At 39.6% G+C, this 23,694-nt stretch overlaps 1 protein-coding gene across 3 annotated transcripts in view; it reads right to left on the reverse strand.

Annotated features, from left to right (window-relative positions):
• Nucleotides 1-23,694, reverse strand: part of triob (trio Rho guanine nucleotide exchange factor b) — a 103,052-nt gene that overhangs the window by 76,350 nt on the left and 3,008 nt on the right. For all 3 annotated transcript variants that reach the window (XM_065957654.1, XM_065957652.1, XM_065957653.1), the window contains exon 2: nt 16,041-16,094. In XM_065957654.1, the coding sequence (XP_065813726.1) occupies nt 16,041-16,094 (54 nt within the window). The remainder of the gene's footprint in view (nt 1-16,040; nt 16,095-23,694) is intronic.

Consider the following 23,694-nt stretch of genomic DNA (forward strand, 5'->3'; position numbering starts at 1 on the left):
CTACATGAGTCCATAGCGGTTATCAGCTCCAGCTTTCTAACCGAACCATTGTTGTATTGCGAGGAGCCAACTGAACAACAGCTTTGCCATACATGGGCCAACGCCCTGCCACCCATCGAGCTGCAGAAAGCCAAAGGCGCTGCCAGCTCCTTTTTTTGACTTCACCAACTGGCTTCTTTATTTTGCTGCCCCCCCCCCCCCCCACCCCCCCACGATGTCACTAACCCCTCCCCAAAACAAGATTTAGTGACAAGTGCTGATTTGCATTAAACAGTTTCTCACATGTGTGGCTGGCTAGCTACTCAGAGGGGAAAAAAAGTTAAGCCAGCCAAACAGTTGTCGCTGGTGGATTTGCGGGTGAAATAGGCTTTAATAATGATTGGTTGTAATCTTCTCTCTGACTAAAGCTTTGACTCAGACAGTGACTGTGAGCTTTTGCACCGGGTACTTTAAGGACCCCTTAATGTAAATAATGTCAGCCTTATTATCCTAAGAGCACAGAGAGTATTTACATCAAGATTCATCTGCTTTCATTCAAACCTGCAACATACGGCAGGTTTGTTACACTAATTCTAATAATTCTGAAATTATTTGTTGATGATGCAACATTTTAAAAAAATGTTTGAAACAAAAGGGGTAGATGTGAAACTTATTTTACAGTAAACATTTATTAAACGTTTAAGCAAGCATAAACTAGTGTATTCATTTAAAGTATTATCAAGCTACATTTCATTTTTTGACCCTCACTACCATCTTTTGATGCAATAACTGTCAGAAAAACTAAAACAAGCATCTTCTTCTGTGCTTCTAATTCATTGAGACCCAACTATCAGAGTTCTCTTACCCTTATTATGAGCATGGCACAATTTGAATCAAATTTTCGTGCACATCCCTTTTTTCTTAGAAAACAGCCACTTGATTTAGAGCCAGCATCTTTTCAGCAGAGAAAAGCAAACAAAGAACTTATTCTCTGTTTACTCCTAGAGAGAAATTAAGCTTCTTTGTTGCCTCTCAAAGGAAAAGTCATGGGGGGGATTACCACTATTTCTACTAATTGTGAGGAAAGCTCAGATAAGCTCTAAAAATGTTTTTTTTTAAGAAATGTAGCTTAAAAGCAAGGCCGGAAGAAGTCATGATACAGCAACTAAAGCTCGAGTGATTAACATGCAATACCACTATGTTGGCTTAAAAGTGTTATACAGTGTTGCAGACACAGTTAATATATAATGTGCAAACATTTCAGGCTAAAATCCAGCAAAGATGGTCTTGAAAGTATATCGTTTTATCGTATAGAGTACTCTTCAAGGACCACATACCGACTTTGTATGCTGCCCGCCGTGGCTCCAAAGTCAGCCAGCCTTTCCTGTCCCTGAGAAAACCCATGTAGTGCAGACGGAACAACATGGTCAGACTGGCCATGTTCTGTGTCACAGATAACAATCCAAAGTGTACCGACGTGACAGGAAAACAACTTCCACAAGCTGAAGTCCTGACGCCTAAACTGTCACTGGGAAAAAAATTCAGGTGCCCCTATCCGACAGAAGTGTCAAATTTGGAAAGTCTTCATTCAAAACAAGCCAAGAACTAAAGTGTGTAACACTGACAGTTTTCATGTCTTGTCTCGGTGTGTAAGAGCTGACAGCTTTCTCTTCTCTGTGGGACTCAGAGTAGTGTGAGTCCTGCTGTGTGTGTTTATAAGCGGACCAGGTCACATATCGGAGTGATCCTGTTGGAATAAATAACTGAGGGGGCTTGTCACCTCTGAGGAGAGGCATGCTTCAAAGGGGGAGTAACTGTTCCAGAGTTATACAAACAAATCAGCAAGTGTGTAGTAGACATACGTAGACTGTTTATACATAGACGTAGTCTCAGTGAGGTCACCCATTGGTGAGTGAAGCAGGTTTTTTTTAACAGATCCACCATGTGATTTTTATTTATATATAAAAGGAAAGACTATTTAAAGACTCACTATATTAACAAAAAGACAAATATCAAAGAAAGAGCTGGTAGTTTTACTTAACATGCAATTGGTTTTGATGCATCAAATTGCCTGTTTTTTTTTTTAGGTATGCTTAATATTTGGTTCCCCTCCTTACCCTTTTTGCCCATGCAACCTGAACCTGACTTTTGTTTGTGTCCTGTCTTATTTTTTTCCTCTACTTCATACTTTAAAGCATACATACTTAGATATATCTTATATTAAAATAATATAGAAGTCGACCAGGAAGACTGTGGCCAAACACTGTGCCTTTTTTTATTTGACCTTTACACACTGTCTGACTGTTGCATCCTCAACTGTTACTGCAGCAAAAAGAGGGGGTGACCATAGAAAGACCTCAAGAGAAGTAGTCAGTGTGAGAGGGATTGGCACTATAAAAAAGCATGAAAGCCCTTTTTCAGTGTTGTTGAGCGCCCATGTGCATCTGTCTGCTTGTAAGCCCACAACAGTATACAGTACAGACTCGGTGGGCAGCCCGGCTGAGTCGCATCAACACATCAATGAAGTAGAGAGGAGGAACGCTTTGTACGGCTCAGGGAACACCATTCATCAGCTTCCTCTATCCACACCGAGCTCTGATTGTTCCGCCGTACAACAAAACCAAGCCTATAAACCACAGTGCACCAATAACACTTGACAAGGGGGGATAAAGAGAGAGAGAGAGAGAGAGAGAGAGCATGTTTCTGTGGTCCACTGTGTTACTAACTGCCCCCAGAAGAAAAGATGACAGCAGAGGAAAGAGGAAGGAGAAATAGTGCTGGAGACAACACCACGTCAGCTGTCCGTCATTGGGTTCAGACAGTTGCGGCCCGAAAGCAAAAAGAAGTTAAACCGATGATGTCAGACAGTGTGAGAGATGATGGAAGTTCTAACAAGACTGATATCAGTAAGTTTAAATCTCTGACACTACCTAAAATGTTGCTAGGAGAACTTTACATTCTAGCACAACAACAACAACCACAACAACAACAACAACAACAACAACAACAACAACAACAACAACAACAACAACAACAACAACAACATCAAATGAGACAAAAAGAAGAAGAAAGAAAATAATACGAAGAACACGTGTCTTTGAAATAACAGGTAATAAAGTGTAAATGTTGTCCCCCTTTGTACAATTCATTAAAGTATATTGCCATACTGACTCCTATCCCTGAATAATAGAACATATTATATCTCCTCTGATTGAAGTAAACACAATATCTATGAAGTTGTTTGCATAGCTGATGTAAACAATGAGAGATTTTTAATTAGTTAATAGGAATATGTTAAGTCTAAGTCTATATTAAGTCTAACTTTGCATCATTGTCTTATCATCAAGATGAGAGGAATCCTGCCTGCTCTGATGCCACTTTTTACTTTAAAGCCCTGATCATGAAGAACAAAACGATTCTGTCCCCTCTCTATGAACATGGTGGGTGATAGAAACAACACCTAACTTAGGTGACTTTAAAAAAAGATCGCTCAGTGTTACACAAAAAGACAAAGCAAAGGAGATGAATCCGATGTCTGCGACAAAACACACTAAGCCAATACAGCATGTGCACACAAATGTGCCACAAAGGAACAACACTTATTTCATAATGGAACATAGCGCCACCTCACAACATATCTGACGTGTCAGCTAAACCATGACCTTAGCTGACTGCAGCACTAACAGAGCACCAGCTGAGCTCTGATAATAGGATCATTACAAACCTCTGAGACCACCAATTAACATGAACATATGATTAACTTCAAAAGCAGAAAAGTTACAGTCCATGGAATCTGGAATCTGCATTTTGGAAATGCTTGTCACTTTGCTGAAACAGATCATCCAAACAGGAGGCTACATGTAAACACATTTAAGATAAGTAAAAGGACAACAACAAATAAAGGTAAGGTCTAACTTAAACCTTAGTGTCAGCATCCTCCTGCCTCAACTACTGATGGTAAACAGGAAGAACAACAATACATTTATGTAAACAAAATGTGTAATGACTGCCATTCACAGAGTGTAGAATAATAAACAAGGAAGCAAACAAATCCTGCAAACACACCAAAACTCTTATAGCTGGATCTGATTGGCCTTACTTTGTGTGTGTCTTTTGATTGGGAATGTTTGTGTGTGTGAGTGTGTGTGTGTGTGTGTGTGTGTGTGTGTGTGTGTGTGTGTGTGTGTGTGTGTGTGTGTGTGTGTGTGTGTGTGTGTGTGTGTGTGTGTGTGTTGGTGTGTGTGTGCACCTGCAGGGCTTCCAGCTTGCTGAAAGCAAGATAGTTCCTGTTTACAAGCTCAGAAGTCAGAGCCAGTTCCCAGAGGAAGACACACAAACAAAGACACACACAGAGCTTTGTGGCAAATTATTGTTTTATAACACATGAGTCATTCTTCGCTTCTTTCCTGCTCTTCTTTCAAACTCTGTCCATTCTGTTTTTATCCTTCTCTCTACCTATTTCTCTTTTTCTGCCCATCATCGTCTTCCAAATCATCTCCTCTTCCTTTGTTAATTTGTTTCTTGCTTTTTCTTCTTGCAAAATTCCCAGTCCCTCACTAGTTCTGTCTTCTCCTTTTTTTTTCCTTCCATTCCTCCGTGCATATAGATTTTCAGTGGACTTGGCTTTAACAATGATCACACTTTTTCCTGCTGAATAAACACACATGCACACACAGCAGACAGGGAACTGCAGGACATAGCCTGTCTCCCAACCAGGCGGCTGCTAGTGAATCCCATGGCTCTCCACTGTTATTACAGCCCTGAAAACAACTGGCTTGTGCAAACAGGGAGCCACGGGACTACCGGATGGAATATCTGGCCTACATACACACATATATGCACAAACACCCCAAACGACTGGCTATAGTGGTCACTAAATGTAGCCAAAGAGTTGAGGTAAAGACTTAATTGCATGTGCACAAATGTATGTTTTGCATTTCACATACAACACGTATGTTGAGACGTAAACAAGACGTTTTTACTTGTGAGTATTTTTGATTTACAACAGTGTTTCTGCAGAGGGAGTTTTTTCACACTAATTTAGATTGCTGAGCTGTTCCAGATCTAATCTCATGTAGTTATTTTCATATTTTGTTGAGGCTCCCAAGTGTCTCAGTTTTCTAACCATCTTCCAGGGAAAAAAAAGAGGGGGGCTGAACAAGACAGAGGTGAGAAGAAAAAAGAGAGAAATACAGTCAGGAATAGAGAAGAAGAGAGAGAGAGAAAGAAAGGAGAAAACAAACATTATTCAAGTTGGTTTGTGTGTGCTCCAAATTTAGGATGCTCTCTTCAAGCCATTTAATTGTAGGTTTTTATAACTTTGGGGCCTTAACTCCCAAAAAAATAACAAAGAACCGCATCTAAATCCTGACTCCACCCACACTGTAAACTGTGCAGAAAGGATGCCATACATAGACGTATTTCCTGTTTATATGTTCATGGTTTTCTTTGCAGATCTCACAAAAAATAATTACCTAGAGGTAATCAGTTTAAATATTCAAAGTGAAATTCACACAAACTGAATACAGTATAGGGCAACATCTATGTGAGGACAGAGAGAGGTGGGGGGGGGGCTATACTAACTCCCTGCACTCTTTGTCTCTCACAGTAGGGGTCACTATATGCTCTTGTCAGTAGAACAGTTGTTCAGATCAGACCATGCTCTGACGAAAATATAAATATGACCTCTATGACATCATGCTGGAGGAATATTTAACAATATGACAGTTCATTAATTACATTTATAAAATATTACACTTTAAAATACAATCGTAATTAAGACATTAACCTTTACAGGAAAATTGTGGGGAGTAGCAATTTCAGGCTCATATCTTTGCTCTAGCACTCTGAGAGGTTGTTAAATGAGACATTACTTAAAAACTACAAAATATATTTTAAAAGTATTTTTCAATCAGCTTTAGGATGTGGTTTAGAGAAGTTTAAAACACTGACAACTTATCAATGCGTCTTTCTGGTTAACGCCATCCAGGTAAAAAAAAAACATTAGAGAGAGAGTTATGTTCCTGACCATTATTTACAGTGCAGCCACATTGAAAATCAGTCATTTTTTTTACATGTGTATAGCTCTATTATCATACTCCTCATCTAAAATTAGCAGACTGGCGGACCAGCAAAATGACTTCAAATGAAAGAAGCATTCTCAACATTCCTGACCCTCATCCCTCTTTGATCCAGCTGCAGATGAATCCATATTGACAGGCTGTTTAAATATTAACTACTACTTCTCTCTCTCTCTGTCCACACAAGGGAAGAGTTCAGGTGGAAAGGAGAGAGATACCATCAAGGGCTGAGACTTTAACATGAAGGGGTAGTTTAATTAACTTCTCCTTTGTTACAGCATATGAATGAATCATGGAAACAGGACGTGATTTAGAGGATCTGCTGCTAATCCTTTAAATAAGGGAACAGCGTACGATACAGATAAAGCTAATCGTGCCTTGAAGACTGACATGCGACTGTTATTGTACTAGAAGCTGACACAAGGGCGGCCACATTTAACTTATCAAGATAGAATCAGAATCAGCTTTATTGGCCAGGTATGCTCACACATACAAGGAATTTGACTTTGTGCTCTGCGTGTACAAAAAGTCAAAAATTAAATGTTAACAAGAAACAAACAAATAAACAAAGACTGTGCACAACACTAAGTAAGACAATCGTTCTGGAAACAGTGAATGGAAGCTTTTAATTGGCCGAATGAGGCACCGTTTGAGAGCTCTGAGTGCGGTTGCCATGTTGATGTCTCAAAAACGGAGAAAATTAATTATTTTAAGACATATTGCCAAAATGCAGTGAAACATCAGGATAGCAACTGCATGGATTGGATTCAATCTTTCTCTGGATTTGGATAATGGGGACTCTTGTCGATGCAGCAGGACAGTATTATGCCCAGAAAAGTCCTATAAAACATCAAATGTTGAGTCAATATGCAGCAATTTATAGTTATGTGTTTGCTGTTGGTCTGACAGGTGAGTAGATTGTTGCTGCTGTTTTGGCTGGACCTTAAAATGGTTTACATTTTACACAGCTCAGCTCCATCCACACAGCTGATGTGTACACATTACAACCATGCATATAGAACACACGTCATGCTCATCAAGGATGTCCTGCAGATGGGCCATCGGATCTCCATTAAAACTATCAGCTGACACAGTATCAGACTTTCTTTGTAACATATTCTGCTATTGTCCTGTTTTAAAACGGCCTTAATTTGACCACAATCCTCACGGGAGGAGTGAGCTTAAGTACGTCATTCTATGAGCAATGGCTATGTCAGATCCAACACTCAGATTTACACCTAATTGAGCAACCAAGAACAAATGAACCAGCCAATTACTCATTCAATCTCATGAGTGAAGAAGTGAAGGTTACAAAGTGTTAGAGGAAGCAGCTTGGGAACAAGCAGAGGGAGGTTTCATATTCTCCAGAGTGTTTTACTTTCTGTTATCCTCTCCAGTCCCCTACTGCATCATGCATATTCTTCAGTAGGAGCATGTTGCCCTCTGACTGATCAGATCAAAGTGCTGTAGAATCATTATACAATAATATCTAGATCATACGGTCTTAAGCATTATCAGCATTATTTGTGAAAGAAATATCCTTTTCAGTGATCCTTTAATCAATTTTCAACATTTGTTTTACCTTTATTTAACCCGGAGAGAAGACTGTTGGGATTCAAATCTCTTTTTCCAAAAGTGTCCTGGCCAGGACAGTGAGCAGCACAGTTATCAGTGTGTCCGACAGACAACGAGCAGCCACACATACATACATACAAACATAATATAAGATACATGAACACATGAATAGACATGAAATAACAAGGCTGTGCTCTCCGTGCTGTGGACTGAGAATGCAGCCGTATGGACCCGTATCAGACCGGAGCGGGCACGCCATGCACACATATCTGGTGGAAGTTTGCCGTTTTTGGGCACAGGTAACTAGGGACGTAGGTTACTACTCGTCCTGATTGGTCAGCTGTCAGAAAGGCGCTTGACGTCACCCAGCGCTTTTCTGAAAAGTTGAAATAAGTCAACTGAAAAAGGCGTCGGGCGCAGCGCTTTTTGAAAAGGCGTCCGCTTTTTAAAAAGGCGTCCGCTTTTTAAAAAGGCGTCAACCTTTTTCCTTTTTCCATAGGCTTGTATGTAAAAAAGGCAGTTGAAAAAAGAAGTCAAGTGTGAACACGGCCTAAAGCTGCAAAGACTACAATCATAAGTATATAAGGCAGCATATCTACAGCCGGATGTGTCTGCCTCCAAATCATTTACCATCCAATTCAAATCATCCAATGAGAGCAGCCCATGAAGTTTTTTTTTTGTAAACTGTTTCAAGTAAAGGGAACAACAGCTTTAACACCTTTAACCCCAGTTCAGTTCTGACCTTTTCATCAGAGGGTAAGAAAATATCCTGCAAACCCAAGATGGCAAGTTCCTGTACTCTTCTGACTGATGTAGGTAAGAGGGTACAAAGGAAGAAGACCTAAACAAGCCTTGTTAATTTGAATGACCTATGTTTTAGTCTGTGTGTCAACAACAAAGACCATCCAACACATTCACACAACAATCAATGATAAGTGATGAACCTCAAAGCTCAATGATCCACAGCAGTGTCCAGAGCAAGTAAGCTTTGAGACGAGGCACATGTACAAAACATCCCCATAGTCCAGCAGAGACATCAAAGTGGCAGCAACCAATCGCTTTGAAAAGACAGGATTTCATTCATTTTTTTTTTTTGCTGAATGTGAGGTGTAAAAGAAAGTTTTTGTGATTCATTGATTAAAATACCAAGATATCTGCAGTTTGAAACACGCAGACTCGATCTTTGTACCCTGGGAAGAAAGGATTAGAGGCAGGTTGGCAGGTTCGCTGGGTCATATTTTGCGAGGCAGAGCCAGAAAATAAAAGTCATGTGCCTGTGGATGTCAGGACAAAATCTGGTGGTAATCTTCATTTCCATGACTGTGGTAAACACCGTTACTCAGCAAAAGATCAATTGCTTTGATACCAATTTTAAATGGCGTCATCCAAAAATCATTTTGTAGATCCAAAGTCAAACTATGTCATCAAAGGATCAAATTTTCACCATTTCCGATCTATTTAATGGATCTGTTTATCAAGGATGGCTTTCAGCTCAAGGACACAGAAACAAACAATACGTCAATTATTGATTTGAATGTTTCTGTGTTTATGTTGCGCAGCACTGGCAATGTGATGCTAGCCGAGTCAAATGATAGCTACGCTGTTCAGCTCCCCCAGCAGGCAGTGGGTACACCCCCCTAACCCACCATGTAAACATAAACCTCTGCAAGAGGAGAGGTGACACCATGACTCACATCACATGCATTCATTAGTTAGCTTGCGGAACCAAAAATAGAGAGTTGTGATGCTGTCTAAATAGCTCTAAGTAGAGTGGAGTTTAAAAGAAGCTAAATGCAATCAGTGGAACACGTTTGCCCATGAGAAATATGTTATAATATTGCGGGTAGTTAAAACAATGACTTACATTAATGCCATCTAAAAATGCAACAAAACAAACAGTGGATACCATGTATGCATAGACACATGCAACATTTCACCACACAATTATTTAGTCCTTCACTGTAAATCATATAATACTTACAATGTTCAGAAGACAGGTTCTGCATGGACATGTCTTAAGCTCCTCTCTGAGCGACAGCACTGGAGGGTTTCCATCCGTATATATGCGCGAGTGCGGTAGATGGTATAGCCTGCCATTCTTAAAAAAAGTGCTCACCAGTTTCAACAATCACTTCCTTAACCCTGCAACGTTTTTCTGCTGCATCAACATTGCCTCAAGTAAATACCTTCAGTAGGTGTCACTTTTTGCCAGTCATTTTACCCCGAAACTATCCTCTATGCGACATAAAACCACATGGTTTTAAAGAATCAAATTCTTCAGGAAAAAAAAAGTAAAAAGAGGAAACTATTTCCCACTCCATGCGCAAAGATTTATTTTTTCTTAGTGTCTTAGTGTTATAACAACTGACACATTGCTGCCATATATCAAACATTCATTTTAGCATTTTATGACAACTATCTGTATTATGACTCTATTTGCGCAAACATGAGAATCCTAAAGAGCAAACGAACGCATACTCTACTCCGTAAAAAAATAATAATAAATGAATGAAAAGCATTTGCTAGCATTTCTCCCACAGCAGCACAACCATCGAAGAGGATGGAGAGAGCGTAATGGTGTAATTCCCCCAGTCCCTGGAGCAGCCAAGCATCCTTTATGTCCCTCGAGTCAAAGAGAGACCAGCACACAACATCCCCCGCCCCGACTCTTTCATGTTAAGCCCCTCCCCCAATGGTCTTATCAAACACGCAATTGGCTAACTTGCAGGGGGAGAGGTTGATGACTATTGGACGGGTGATGGAGTGAAACCTTGCTTTCCTATGCATCAGTGCTCTCCAGGAAAAAGGCCGGGGTCGGAGAGAGAGAGAGGGAGGACAAAGATGATGATGTGGGAAATAGGAATGATTATTGGACTGAAGGGGGAGGGAGGAGGAATAGGAAGGGGGAATAGGAAGGAGATATAAGGAGCAAAGAGAAAGAGAGAACAAGGGAGGCTGAAAACCGAGCTTCATTTCTTTAATCACTTACATATTCCAAAACATTCAATTTATAACAACATTTTTAAATACTTTTTCATTGTAGGGGCAAAACAATGCTGATGAAAACTGTAAAAAATGACGTTGAAATTGCAAAGGAATACACAGTCTTTAAATCAAAGAAAAGCCCTCTAATGAATCATTTTTCAGCATGTATTCAATGTGTGTTTTTGTACATGAAGGGCAGAGTTCAGCTATGCAGGATGAGCAGAATCATTATTAGTAAACCTGATATTGTTGAGCGGTGCTGTTACATCAATGAGAGTGTTTGGCTGTGCATGTGTGTCAAATGTGTGTCAAATGTGTGCATTTCTCTGGCTGCACAAGGCCTCATGTCATGTATTATTTATTATTAACCTCTACAACTCTGTAGTTATTTAATGCGTGTGTATAAAAAAGAGTCTATGTAGGAAAAAATACTTGACCATTGTATAGTTTCTTTTCTATTTGTCATTGTTTCATTTTTTATTTAACTAAGGTACTGCCAAGCGACACATGGAAATGTGCAGCTACGGGCCAAAACTTTGTTGGAAAAAAATTATCCTCATTTTTTTTCAAAATCTGTGCAAAGTTTTTGAAGGACATTTTGAATACATTTAAATTCCCCCTTCCCCCCCAGAGATTATTTACTCTAGTAAAACAGATGGAACATTTTTATATGCAGTAATAAAACAACTTAAAGTTGGGTCCAAACATCATTATTCAAAGCAGTCTCATACAAGAATGTGCCTGTTCTTTATATGTTAATAAATATATGACATTAATTAACTCCAGTTGATTGAAACTGGAACTTTGTTTGGAGTTAGATACTGTTCCAAATTTCTTCCATCAACTGTTTTTGGATTTAATTGTCTTGCAATTTGCGGCCATGGGAAATATAGCTGGGCCTAACAGATATCATTATGTTGATATCCTGTGACAGGAGGATGCAATCTGCGCTCTTTTCTAAAACCAACACAGCCAGTGTTGCACAGCATGATCCAATTAAGGACGTCTGCACAAACACATACGAACAAACACTTACTCACAAAGTAGAGGTCAGGATGCACACAAGCATGCACGTCTGAATGAACACACACGCACACAGACACACATAGGTGCCCACAAACATGACACAAACACAGTCCAGCTGTCCCCGTGTTTGACACCACGGGGCGTCTAACTGGCTTTCCTCTCTTTCATCATATCATCCTTTGTGTGTGTGTGTGTGTGTGTGTGTGTGTGTGTGTGTGTGTGTGTGTGTGTGTGTGTTGTGTGTGTAGTAGAGACAGTCAGGATGAAAGAGAGTCTTTCCTCAGTGGAAGCATTTTTGAAAATTGCAGCAATCATGAAGAATTTGATAACTTGAACACTTTGAAACCAATATGTTTCCAGAGAGATAGAAACTGTTGAAATATGATATAAATGAAGGTAAATGACAAGATAATACGAAGAGACTGTTTTAATTGGACATCCCAGCCCATTCTGCGATAGCATTTAGCAAATAATTTAGCCTAAAAGTGTACCTGCTACTCTAAAGCTTTATTGGGAAGTACAATTATTGGCATGCAACCATATACAAACTCTCCTTTGTCCAACAGTGCTACAGTGCACACTTCAATGAGACCTATCAGTCGTTAAAATGTGATTACACACTCTTCAGTAGACACTGGTTGATGGTCATCAGTTGTGCATACTGCATGCCGCCATGCAAAGAAATGATGTGAAACGAGAGGAAAAGAAGGGGCATAATAAATGAGTAAACAAATTCAACCAAACACTCACACGACCACATCCACAAACACCAAGTAGAGTTTAGTCTTCCCCGCCCCAGCCTCTGCAGGGGAGAATTCAATGAACTCCAGAGAAAACCACTTCCTTCACTGCTTAGAGAGAGAGAGAGAGAGAAAGAGAGAGAGAGAGAGTGTGTGTGGTGTGTGTGTGTGTGTGTGTGTGTGTGTGTGTGTGTGTGTGTGTGTGTATGAGTGAGTGAGCAAGCCTGCCTGCTCATCTACCCACAGAACACATGGTTAGCATTCAAAGCCCAATTCAATAGGAACCTTACAGTGAGCTGGGTATGAGTAGAGATGAGAAATTGAGTTTACAGATGAATTAAACTGAACAGAAACATTTGGAGGAGAGGAGAGGAGAGGAGAGGAGAGGAGAGGAGAGGACAGAAGAGGAGAGGAGAGGAGAGGAGAGGAGAGGAGAGGAGAGGAGAGGACAGGAGAGGAGAGGAGAGGAGAGGAGAGGAGAGGAGAGGACAGGACAGGAGAGGAGAGGAGAGGAGAGGAGAGGAGAGGAGAGAAAATGACTCAGAATCCCTTTCTTTTTCCTTCTCCATCTTCAAATATCCATCTATTTTCAGCCCCATAACAAGGAGTGAAAATCTTATAATCTAATTCACCATACTATGCATGCTAGATAAAATGAATTCAGTGAGAGATCCTCCCAGAGATCATCCTGATTGAATAGGCATTTGGCTACTGTTGCAGATTATCTTGGACTGAGAGCCAGAGCATATCAGGGGAACAGTCCAACTATTTCCTTTAAGCATGATTAGTCTGTAAATCCACATGAGGGCCAACTGTGTTTTGGGGACAGTTGAGAATTTGTGGTTAAGTGTTTCCTACAAAAACCTCATCATGACGTTTACTTTCTCTTTTTGGTGAACAAAAAGCCCCCATGTATAAAATGTGTGCAAGCTACTGTAATTGCTAGTTTTTTTGGTGATTTAAAATGTTACAATCTAATCTCTACATTCATCAGATTTAACATATGGTGTCAATATTGTAGAATTCTGATACATAAAAAGAAATTGCAAAAGTGATATGTGCTTCAGAGGGGAGTTACTGTTTGAACTGAAAGTTGTCAGTTTGCAGGATGTGTCCAGGCCTGTGTGTGGCACTTTGTGAAATGAAAAGAACAGGTGAGTGCTGACAGACTTGACAAGTAAGGCCGGTTTTAGTTGGTAGAAAGGTTCAAGCTGGCATCGCTATGACTCAAGCAGACATCAACCTGCACTGTTGTTAAGCCAAAACATGTTATGAATAAATTCTATTTGTTTATTAACCAAATTCAATCATTATTCCTTGTAACCGTGTGAATCCAGTAATACTTTTAAAAAGGCACATCATCATTTCTTGCTGTAGAAATGCCTTCTTTATAATAAATGTAACTTTCTTCTAATTTTGGCCAAACGCTGGATTCAGTCTCTGGTCAAAACCTTCTAAGCCTACATCAGGCTGCAAGTTACCATGGAAACTGTGATGATGTTTTATGATTTATGGTTAAACTAAATAATGACGTTACTTGGTTAAGTAATACAACTCTGCACACTCTTTACCTCGGTTTCATCTACAGTACATACCCACACCACCTCATCCATTATTCTCCATGTGGGGAAAACTTGTCCAACATGATTGCTAACTTATCAACACAGTTTCTCTACATACTGAAGCTTTGAGTCCCCATAAGAGGACAAAACAAGTCCAAGCTTAAAACAGACCAATATTTCTCAAACATGTCGGCCAATCAGCTAAGTTTAGATTTAAAGAAAAAGTACATACTCAGTTTAAGTTACAAACAAAGAATCTAAAATGAGCACATCTCATTGGCGGAGGAGCAACATTCAAAACAATATCAAGTGGAAGACAAAGCTGTTACAGAGAAGAAGAAAAACTCTATAAAGACACACAGTGCGTGGTTGGCAAAAGGCAAAAATAACAAATGCTTTCACACTCAGAGACTGAAATAGCCAGAAAATCTGTGCAGATATTTGAATGTTTAGTCAGCCTTTCTGAGTATACACTCATCAACTAACGCAGACTCTCACACACAGACAATAACCACATATGTGCATAAAAACGTCTCTCATGTACAGGAGGGGAAATTATAAATGTTTCGATGTGAAGTAAAGAACACTCCATGTGTAGAAAATGCCGGATCAGCTAATAAGTGAGAGATGTATTAGCCTCCATTTATCAGAGAGGATTTTGCACACCTGCAATTTCATGCAGCACTTTAACACAACACTTGAGGCAATTTGTTAAATCGACCCTTAATTTAACAGCGAGTTAATTTAGTTTGGAGTAATTGAAAATGAACAATGAACCATCAGCTATAAATGCCCGGTACAACCTGATTATCTCTTATTCACTGAGAGCAGCTCATGAATTTCTGCTTGATTCCAACAAAAATAACTAAAGACAGCACGGCAGCTCTCGTTTTTGTGAGTCTGCTGCCTGAAGAGTTGTTTGGCAAAAGGCCTGCGTGCACAGGATTTATCTGGCATGTCCCACTCATTTCCCATTAACACACATTCAAATTTTGGCAAATGGTAACAAAATGCCAAGCCGTCGATTGAAAACAGTCTTTTAAAAATGATCATCCCTGAATGACCCAATTGGGAAACACCAGGTCAAAACTGAGACAGACACATTGGGCTTACAGAGAAAAACACAATCCAATGATGTTTGATGTCGTGTGTGAGTCATTAACTCTCTTCCTCTTGTTTCAGTATAATACTAATGCTCAATCACAAAAAAATAATCTTAAAATGATTTATGTGCTCACTCTTAGCCTAACAACTCAATGTACTCTGTGCCCCTGACAAAGATTACACCAAGCTTTTCAATTTAAATCAGACTTTCATGGAAAAGCTCCGAACACTTCCAATACGTTTGAGCCCAAGAGAGATTAGACGGAATAATCTATTGGTAGGGAAGCGGAGCCACAGTCATTTTGGATAATCTGAGGGCATTCCCTTACATGGACCACTTAACTGGCCTGTTTATACCCCCCCCCCAAAAAAAAAAAAGAAAAAGAAAAAGAAAAATCACTCTGACGTGACAGACTTGGTGTATTTTTAGTGTATGGAAGACCTGGGGTGTTGAAAATGTGACCCACAAGGTCACGGTTGCTGGAGAGAAGCTTGAGTCTGATGGGATTTGATGCAGCTGAGCTTTGAGGGAACACAACATTTCACTTTTTACTTGGTATGGTACATGGTTTTCTTAATGTATCACTCTTTCTTCCTCTTACTCACATATACCGTATATGAACAGTGTTGGAATGATGGCTTACTTAGTGACCTTTTACTGTAAATCCACTTCCACTAAGGTAATTAATAATGTATAGTTACTTTAAAATATGACTTTTGCGAGTTGTTTCCTCTTCACGCAAAAAAAGTAACCAAACGTTACTTTCTCCAGTAATTAGCTACTTTTATAAAGCAGTAACTCGGTTACTTTTTAATAGCAGAAAACTAGCAACTGTAACGAGTAAGGAAAATCAAAGACAATTCAAAAGTACCTAATCTCATAAATGACGGGTTAGGTACAGTGCTATTCAGTGTGGGTAATAAAACAGATCATGTGTTACATCCAGAAGGAACTCTCTGATATGATTGTGTGTGACAATCAGGCTTACCTGAGGTTTGACCTGGGCCGTCCAGTTTTGATTCACATTTTGGAAGAGAGCAATCTAAAAGAGAGAAAGAGAGAGAAAAAAAGAAATTAGAGGAAGGAAGTTTATGAAAGGAAATAAAAAGTTGGGATACTGTCTTGTGGCCCTCTGGAGCAGCACCACAGCCTTCAGGATGTTTTACTGTCAGCACTTTGAGCTTTATGATTACAGAGCTCAAATGAGAGAGCAATTGTGGAGCAGCTCTTTGATCCAAGTTTGTGAAAAGTCCCTCCCAGAGACTGCAGATGCATGTGTGTAATCCAAAAACTGTGAGTGTACAGTCACATGCATTGATGAACATATGCTGTAGGTTAGCATAAGCTAGCGAGGACAAACTGTGAACTGGACATGCGAGTTAAAATGTCTGTATTGATCAAGATTATGGATCTGTGTTCTCCTAATCTTTCTTCTTAACTCTATGCTCTCACACTCAAAACTCACACACACTCATGTGTGACTCTCAGCACACCAGCTGATAAGAGAATGAATCATTTAAAGATGTGCAGTACAGTAAAATGTCTGCATTACTAATGCTCCAGGATTCATTTTAAGGGGGATAGGAGTCCAAACCAGGGCAGCTGCTTTGAGGGTTATAGCCTCTGTACATGGAATAGGCGATATAACCACTGAGCTAAACCAGCACCCTCAATTTTAAGAATGTATTTAGCTAGACTTTTAAAAAAGTTTGATGTTTGGTTTCCTTTATGACAGTTTATAATATTGGTTCGGGATAAAAATCTGGTCCTGCCTCAACTGAAATAAAATCAAGAATTGTGTCAGTTTCTGTCACACAGTCACCTCAATAACTCAATTTAAAATAGATGTTCTGCTAATCCATAGGTCCACTTTTGAAATGAGAATTTCAGTGAATAAATGAGCTGACTTTATTTGTCTTTAATTCCTGTGTTTGAGAGATGAAGAGGCCAGAGGTCCCTGCTGATGACCTTAACTTATAGCCTGATTCCAAAGATTGACTGAATACTTGATTTGGACTACATGCACTTTGTATCTGGCAGCACACTGAAAAACTCCTTTCTGGGTCACTCATCAGTTGGACATTATAGTGGCACGAGATCACAGAGAGGAGAGGGGGGGCAGCTTAAGCTCTTCTTCACTCTGACTTCTCCTGGCTGCCCGTCTGAAAAGAACAGCCTGGCATATGCTTCTGCCTAACAGGGATTACAGGAGGCACCTGTTCACACTCTCATTTTATACAGTCAAGTGTGGATAAAGTGTGTTTGGTCCAGTGAAAAGGGCTCATCCTCTTACAGAAATGTGAAGGACTTACATGTGTTTGACTTCTCTGCTCACAAGGTGTGTTGGGATCTTAAGGGAAAGTATTTAAGTAAGAACATTGAATTACAGCTAATGTTTAATTAATTTCTCTGAATATTTTGTTCATTTCACATTAACAAGTGGAGGTTAAAATGCAAGGCAGAGGCAAGGTGGCAATATGTGGAGAGGGGACAGTCGGTGATGCAGAGAGAAAGCACAAGCTATCTTCTACCAAATAAGGTGAATAAATGACTGTCTTGTTTTTTTTTTGTCTGGTCATTTACATGACCCATAAATCATGAATTTATTCAGACACAACAACTGAGAAACAACCAAATAATCCAGGATGTCACCCATCCAAAATGAAACCATCAAGCAAACATGAACCCACCCCAATGTTAGAGGAGACATCCCATATTAACCTTCTTCATGTTATTGTGGTAGTACAGATTGGCTCTGTTTCTTCAAAACAGTACCACTTTTCGGAAGTTACCTATGCCAGCCAATACAGTAGGAAGGGGAGTTAAGTTTGATCCTTAACCTATTTTATCTGCAGCCAAGAGGGGCCAAGCAGCAATTTAGCCCTCCTAAGTCAGAGGAGCACTAGGTTGGCACTGTTCACACGACAGGGATCAGAGCCTACTGCTGTCTTCAAAGCAAAGAGAATGTTACAGTGTGTGTGTGTGTGTGTGTGTGTGTGTGTGTGTGTGTGTGTGTGTGTGTGTGTGTGTGTGTGTGTGTGTGTGTGTGTGTGTGTGTGTGTGTTTGTGAAAGAAAAAAAAAACTACACAGTTCCTTTTGGACAAACTGAGCACAGCAGACACGCAGTCTCAGGCAACACACAAGCTGACATATGTATGCAAACACACACAATGCAGAGTGGGCTTGATTGAACCAAAGCTCACCCCATGTTCTGCTTATTTCAGTTTGCGAGGATGCAGCTGGAAAGAACAATTGCGGTACAGTCCAAGAAAAAAAAATAATAATAATGATTGAAATCTTTCACTGCATTGACAACAAATTTCCCCAAAACCAAAAAATCCCGGCGCTCTATAAGTAACATTGAAGAAGCAATCGTTTTACCCATTCTTGCACACACTACAAACTGTTGGGAATTGGCTACCTTAGTAATTTTATGAATGAAAAAATTCAACATCCTGAAACTGAACCTATCTCTGAAAGAGGGGGCCTGGGGGTTCTTTTCTCAAAGTGTTATTCTCAAAAAGAGGAGGCACAAAGCATTGTGGGAGGCCTGTGACTTCAGACACCAGATCCAGATGCTTCCTCGGTTATAAGGAAAGGGAAAGAAGGTTAGGGGAGGAACTGAGAAAGACTGGCAGGATGGAAACATCTGCTTCAGGGGCATGTGGAGAGAGGAGAAAGGTCAAGGAAGGAAGACTCAGGAATGTGCAGGAATTCTGACACATTTTGTGTGAATAAATAAATGTAGTTTAGTCATGTGAGTCAGTAGTGGACCGACGTCTGATGGCAGAATTGGGTTTGTGCATCCCTAGTTTATGCAATTTCTTACGCTATGCTAAACCTATGTTTAAAATGAAACATGATTACTGCAGTCATCAGACATTGCCGCCTTTATAAAATGGAACTATAACATCTTTTGGTTCCAAAAACTAACACAATACTGTGAAAATACTTTCCATTCTTGGGTTAATGGTTGGCCCCCTCTTATAAGAGCTACGCCAAAGTGTGTTTGTGGTTTATGCTGTCAAAAAAAAAAAAAAACAGAAAACTTAAGTGCTGTTTTTTTCCTTCAATGTGACAGTACATCTTTTTTAAGTCTGTCAGTTACATTTGATAAACCTCATTCAGATGTCTAGGTTTAATAAAGGTACAAAACAAGGGCATGCATTATGGTGGGCGACATCATTAAACGAGGACCATATATTACAAAACCAGATCGTTATTTGAATATATGACAATCTTGAGCAGAGCCAAGCTATGAGGTAATGATGGAGGGCTGAGTGGGAGAGGAGCGGAGGAGGCGGTGATAAAAAAAAGAGATAAAAAAAGGATAAAACGAGGGGGAGTCTGCACATGAGTGACTGAGGTTTGTCTCTTACCAGATCGGGGATTCGCAGGAGATCCAGAGAGACCAGCCCACAGCCTATTTTTATGACCATCCCTCATTCATTCACCCCAGTCCTCCATCCCCCTCTTCCCTGCTTTCAGAGCCCCGGGCGAAGTGGGTGGGATGTAGTGATTTATACCTACACGTGCATGCATGTGTGTGTGTGTGTGTGTGTGTGTGTGTGTGTGTGTGTGTGTGAAATGAAGCTGTCCCACAGGCTACACTCAGCATTCTCCAAACATATTATCTACCTATTAGAATTCTTGATCATCCACACAATGCGACCAGCCCATATCTTATATCTTATAAAGAAAAGTATAATGGCAGGTGAATAAGTCATGAAGGTATGTGATTGCACGTCTTTAGATTACATTTAACTGTTCATAAAATGACCAACAAGCTAAATCTAATAATGAACTGCATCTGAATTCATACAAACAGGAATAAATCAGTTTTTTTCCCTTGTCTCCGTGTCTTCAAAGTGACCCCCGGTAGATATGTACATGACATTTTACACAGATCAATAATTTGGTGAGATGGAAGGGGGGAGTGTCCATCAGTGAAGTGTATTACAATTCCTGAAAAGGTCGCTCGCCTCTGATGAGATCGATCAGCGTGGTCTGGCAGTAAAATAAGTAATTGCCTGCCTGTGCTACCTTCTTGATTGTAATCTCCATAAAAACTCTCCAGTTAACGGGCTATAACAGGCATCCTAACATCTGGTCCGTATTGTGAGCATACACTGGGCTTTTTATATAAACTCCAGAGAAGAGGAGGAGAAAACTGCCTCCACCAACTCACATACTGTACACACAACCGGAATGGGTCATTTTTTAGTATGCACGCTAACTGCTTATCAGCCAAGATTTTACAGCATGCATGATTGATTTCACAGACACAGCATCGGGTTATATGACAGAACTTCACAATACAACTCTGATTTATGTTGAGATTAGATTGTATTTAGCCACTTTGCAATCACAGAACTATAACAAAACTAAAAATGAAAATACAAACAGTAAAGGACATACACATAAAGTATACATCCATTATTTACAAAAATGACATTTTACAGTACAGTACTGTAAGTCACAGCTACAGCAATGGCATAATACGATATAGCAAATACTTTAACATTAGGCACTCTTATAGTGAAGGAAAAATGTGTCCAAAATGGTTGTGGTCAATGATTATGGAGATGTCGTTTAGGATTTATTTTGTTGGATTGATCCACTATCAGGCTGATAAATGATATAATAAGGATCATCATATCTTCATACTTTAAGTGTTGCTGGGGCATTTTATTACACTTTTGTCTTTTTGCACACGACTTCGAAAATATTCGTATTTTATACAAATTTAGCATTGGCCCATGGTGGGATTTTTATACTTTTCAATTTATTCTGCAACCCCATTGGCAGTAGCAAACCTTGCTATTCAAGACATCCTCATAACTGTCTTACCATGAGCATAATGTTCTGAGATCATTTTGTTTAATAACTACAGTACAGAGATTGAAATGCCTTTCAAAGCCTCCTTTTTCTCCTTCAGTTGAACAAGTTAGATAGCCCGTTGTGCATGAAGACCCGAGCAGTTTAGTAGTGCAGGCAATGCCAATCTGAGCTTACGGTCCTTAACTCTGACCAACTGCCAATTAGGCTGCCCATGGATGCAACTGAAAGGTCTCCGCATGGGGAGCACACTAGCCTACATTTCGCAGGGAGTGCTCCACCCAAACCTCAGCTCTATAATTTGATGAGTGAAGGCTTGTTTGTCCCTCTAAGTATGTCATGTCCTTTCTTTTTGAATCTCACCCTCTCTTCACTCTATCGTATACTTTCATTTACTTTCCTGACTTTACGTTGCTCCTTTCTTTCAGCATGCATTTGTCTTTGGCTCACCCCCCCCCCCCCCCTTACTTTCACATAATCAGTACTGTTAACCAAACACTCTTATACAATCTAAGATGCATACTGCACGCCCTGAGCAAGTCCTCTTCCTCATCTGCATGATTATATAAGATTTCTGCTTGAGTATGCAAGACACCATTAGGTCATTTTGCTTTCATTTGCTTTGACTGAGAGAGGAAACACTGCTTAGTGACTTGGCTTACACACTGCACTGGCACAGGTCACTGGGTTCACTTTGGGGACAGAAGAGATGCTCACTTTACTACCAATACTGACACTGGGATTGTTGATTAAAATACTGTACATACTAAAACAAAAAAAAAGGTCTCCAACCGGTCCGTACAGTTCGTTCACATTCTCTCAACAGAAGTACAGTGACAGAGCAGAAGTAGACACTCACGCCCCTGCCCTGCCTATCAATTATTCTTCTAGCATAAAAAAATCTATTATTTAACATCTCAGACTGCCAAGACACTCACACATGTATAGTTGAAAGCCCACCTGAATTAGTAATGAAAAGAATAGGAGCCAGTTTCACACAGCAAACAGAAGATCTTTGCAACAAAGCCTTATACTTTGTATTTGTAAGAACTGATGACCACGCTGTCTTTACAGTTGTGACTGGGCATAGAGCTTGGAGGCAAATTGATTTGACAGTTTTTTTAAATCTAATTCCAGCTTCAAGTACATCTTGCTTTTATGTCAATTGAGTTTCAGAGAGCAGATCGGTACTTTAATGCTATTTGCACAGACCCAGTAACTTCATTAAACATCACTCAAGAGATCATCTATAAATTATAACTTTGCAAAAGTATATAAGGGAAGAAATGTTATTTTTAGTTTTGCATAAATTACTCCCTCTAAAGATGAATCCGGGGAAAATCCAGAAGTTAATAACCAACTTTTACTGCAGTGGCGTCTTCCTACAACATCAACGTGTTTGAATGTGAACATTTTTCGACTTTAACATAGCTAACTTTTTACAAAAATGTAGAAGACATGCGGGAGAACCTGTGGAGTTCTCAGGTGAACAGCTTAACACTTTTAAAAAACTTTAACTTGGGGAAAGAAAAGAGTCAGTGTATAAAACACAAACAGTATGAGCGGACACTTTACATACATTCACTGGCCCTGCAGTGGACTAAGGTGTATCAAGAGAAGAATATGAGAATTATTTATAATTCATATAAAAACATATTTCATGATGCAAATAGTTTCTGGCTATTAAATGAGGTTATTAATTGATTAAGCTAACTAGCATCGTGGAGAAATGTTACACAGCAGTCCATCACAAATATGGGTCTCAAAGTATATGTTTGAGATTTTTTTTTTACATTTCTGCATTGTGTCATCGGGTTGTTGTTACTGAAAACAATGTCTATATGTAATATCCAAACAGACTAACGATTGCCTGATTAAAGTAACTTCACCAGCAGCTGTCTAAGGATTTTAACAAATGATCAAAAGATGTAAAGCACCACTAGGGGGGTCACAATTGACCACAAGATTTAGGTTCATGTTGAGATCATGGCTTAAACAGATATGATAGAAACAAGACTGAGGTGTCTGCACTGTAAAAGTTAGGGTATGCTGCTGAACCATCAGGTAATATACACAGTAGCCAAACATTTTCTAAATCACTTTCATTATCCATATTGGCCCCACAGATTCATCCAGATGTAGACCATCAAGTTCTTCCCTGTTTGAGTTCTCCATATATCGAACTGCATGAGTTGTTACTATCACTTTTAGGAGGGTCCATATTGGGAACAAAAGAATTAATCCTCATGATTCCTGCCAGTGCAACTGGAATATATTTGACATGTTGTAAGAAATGTAAAATATATTCAAGTAACTCTTCACTGTTGCACAAAAGATATGTCTAATATCTCTAGTTATGAGCACTTTATATTTAAAGCTCACAGGGGACGTGCTGCTAGCGTGGGCTCAAAGCAATCAGCAGTTTGTTATTGGGCTGTGATGTCTCATTGTGAAGAATGCTTGATTAAAGTCAAAACATGCAACAAAGTGGCACTGTCAACAACTGTATTCCAAACAGAATTGGATCATTTGTAGTCAGTTGTGAAACTATTCTGCCTTGTTTTAAATAAATATAATTAGGAGGACACTGTTCCTCCACTTTCAAAAGGTACGTTTTAAAAATGCATGCAAACCAGAGGGAAATATCATGTTGTCAAAATGTTCAAAAAGCTGATGAATATTTCTAAACTTTGACCAGTTGCAACAATCTTGGGATTGAACTTTAAGTCACGTCATGAGCAACCTGGGAGAGTGACTCAGAGGCTGAGCTGTGATCCACAGCATCAGTGTGGGACTCAGAGAT

The sequence above is a fragment of the Labrus bergylta genome, chromosome 8 (genome assembly GCF_963930695.1).
Source record: "Labrus bergylta chromosome 8, fLabBer1.1, whole genome shotgun sequence".
NCBI classification, from domain to species: Eukaryota; Metazoa; Chordata; class Actinopteri; order Labriformes; family Labridae; genus Labrus; species Labrus bergylta.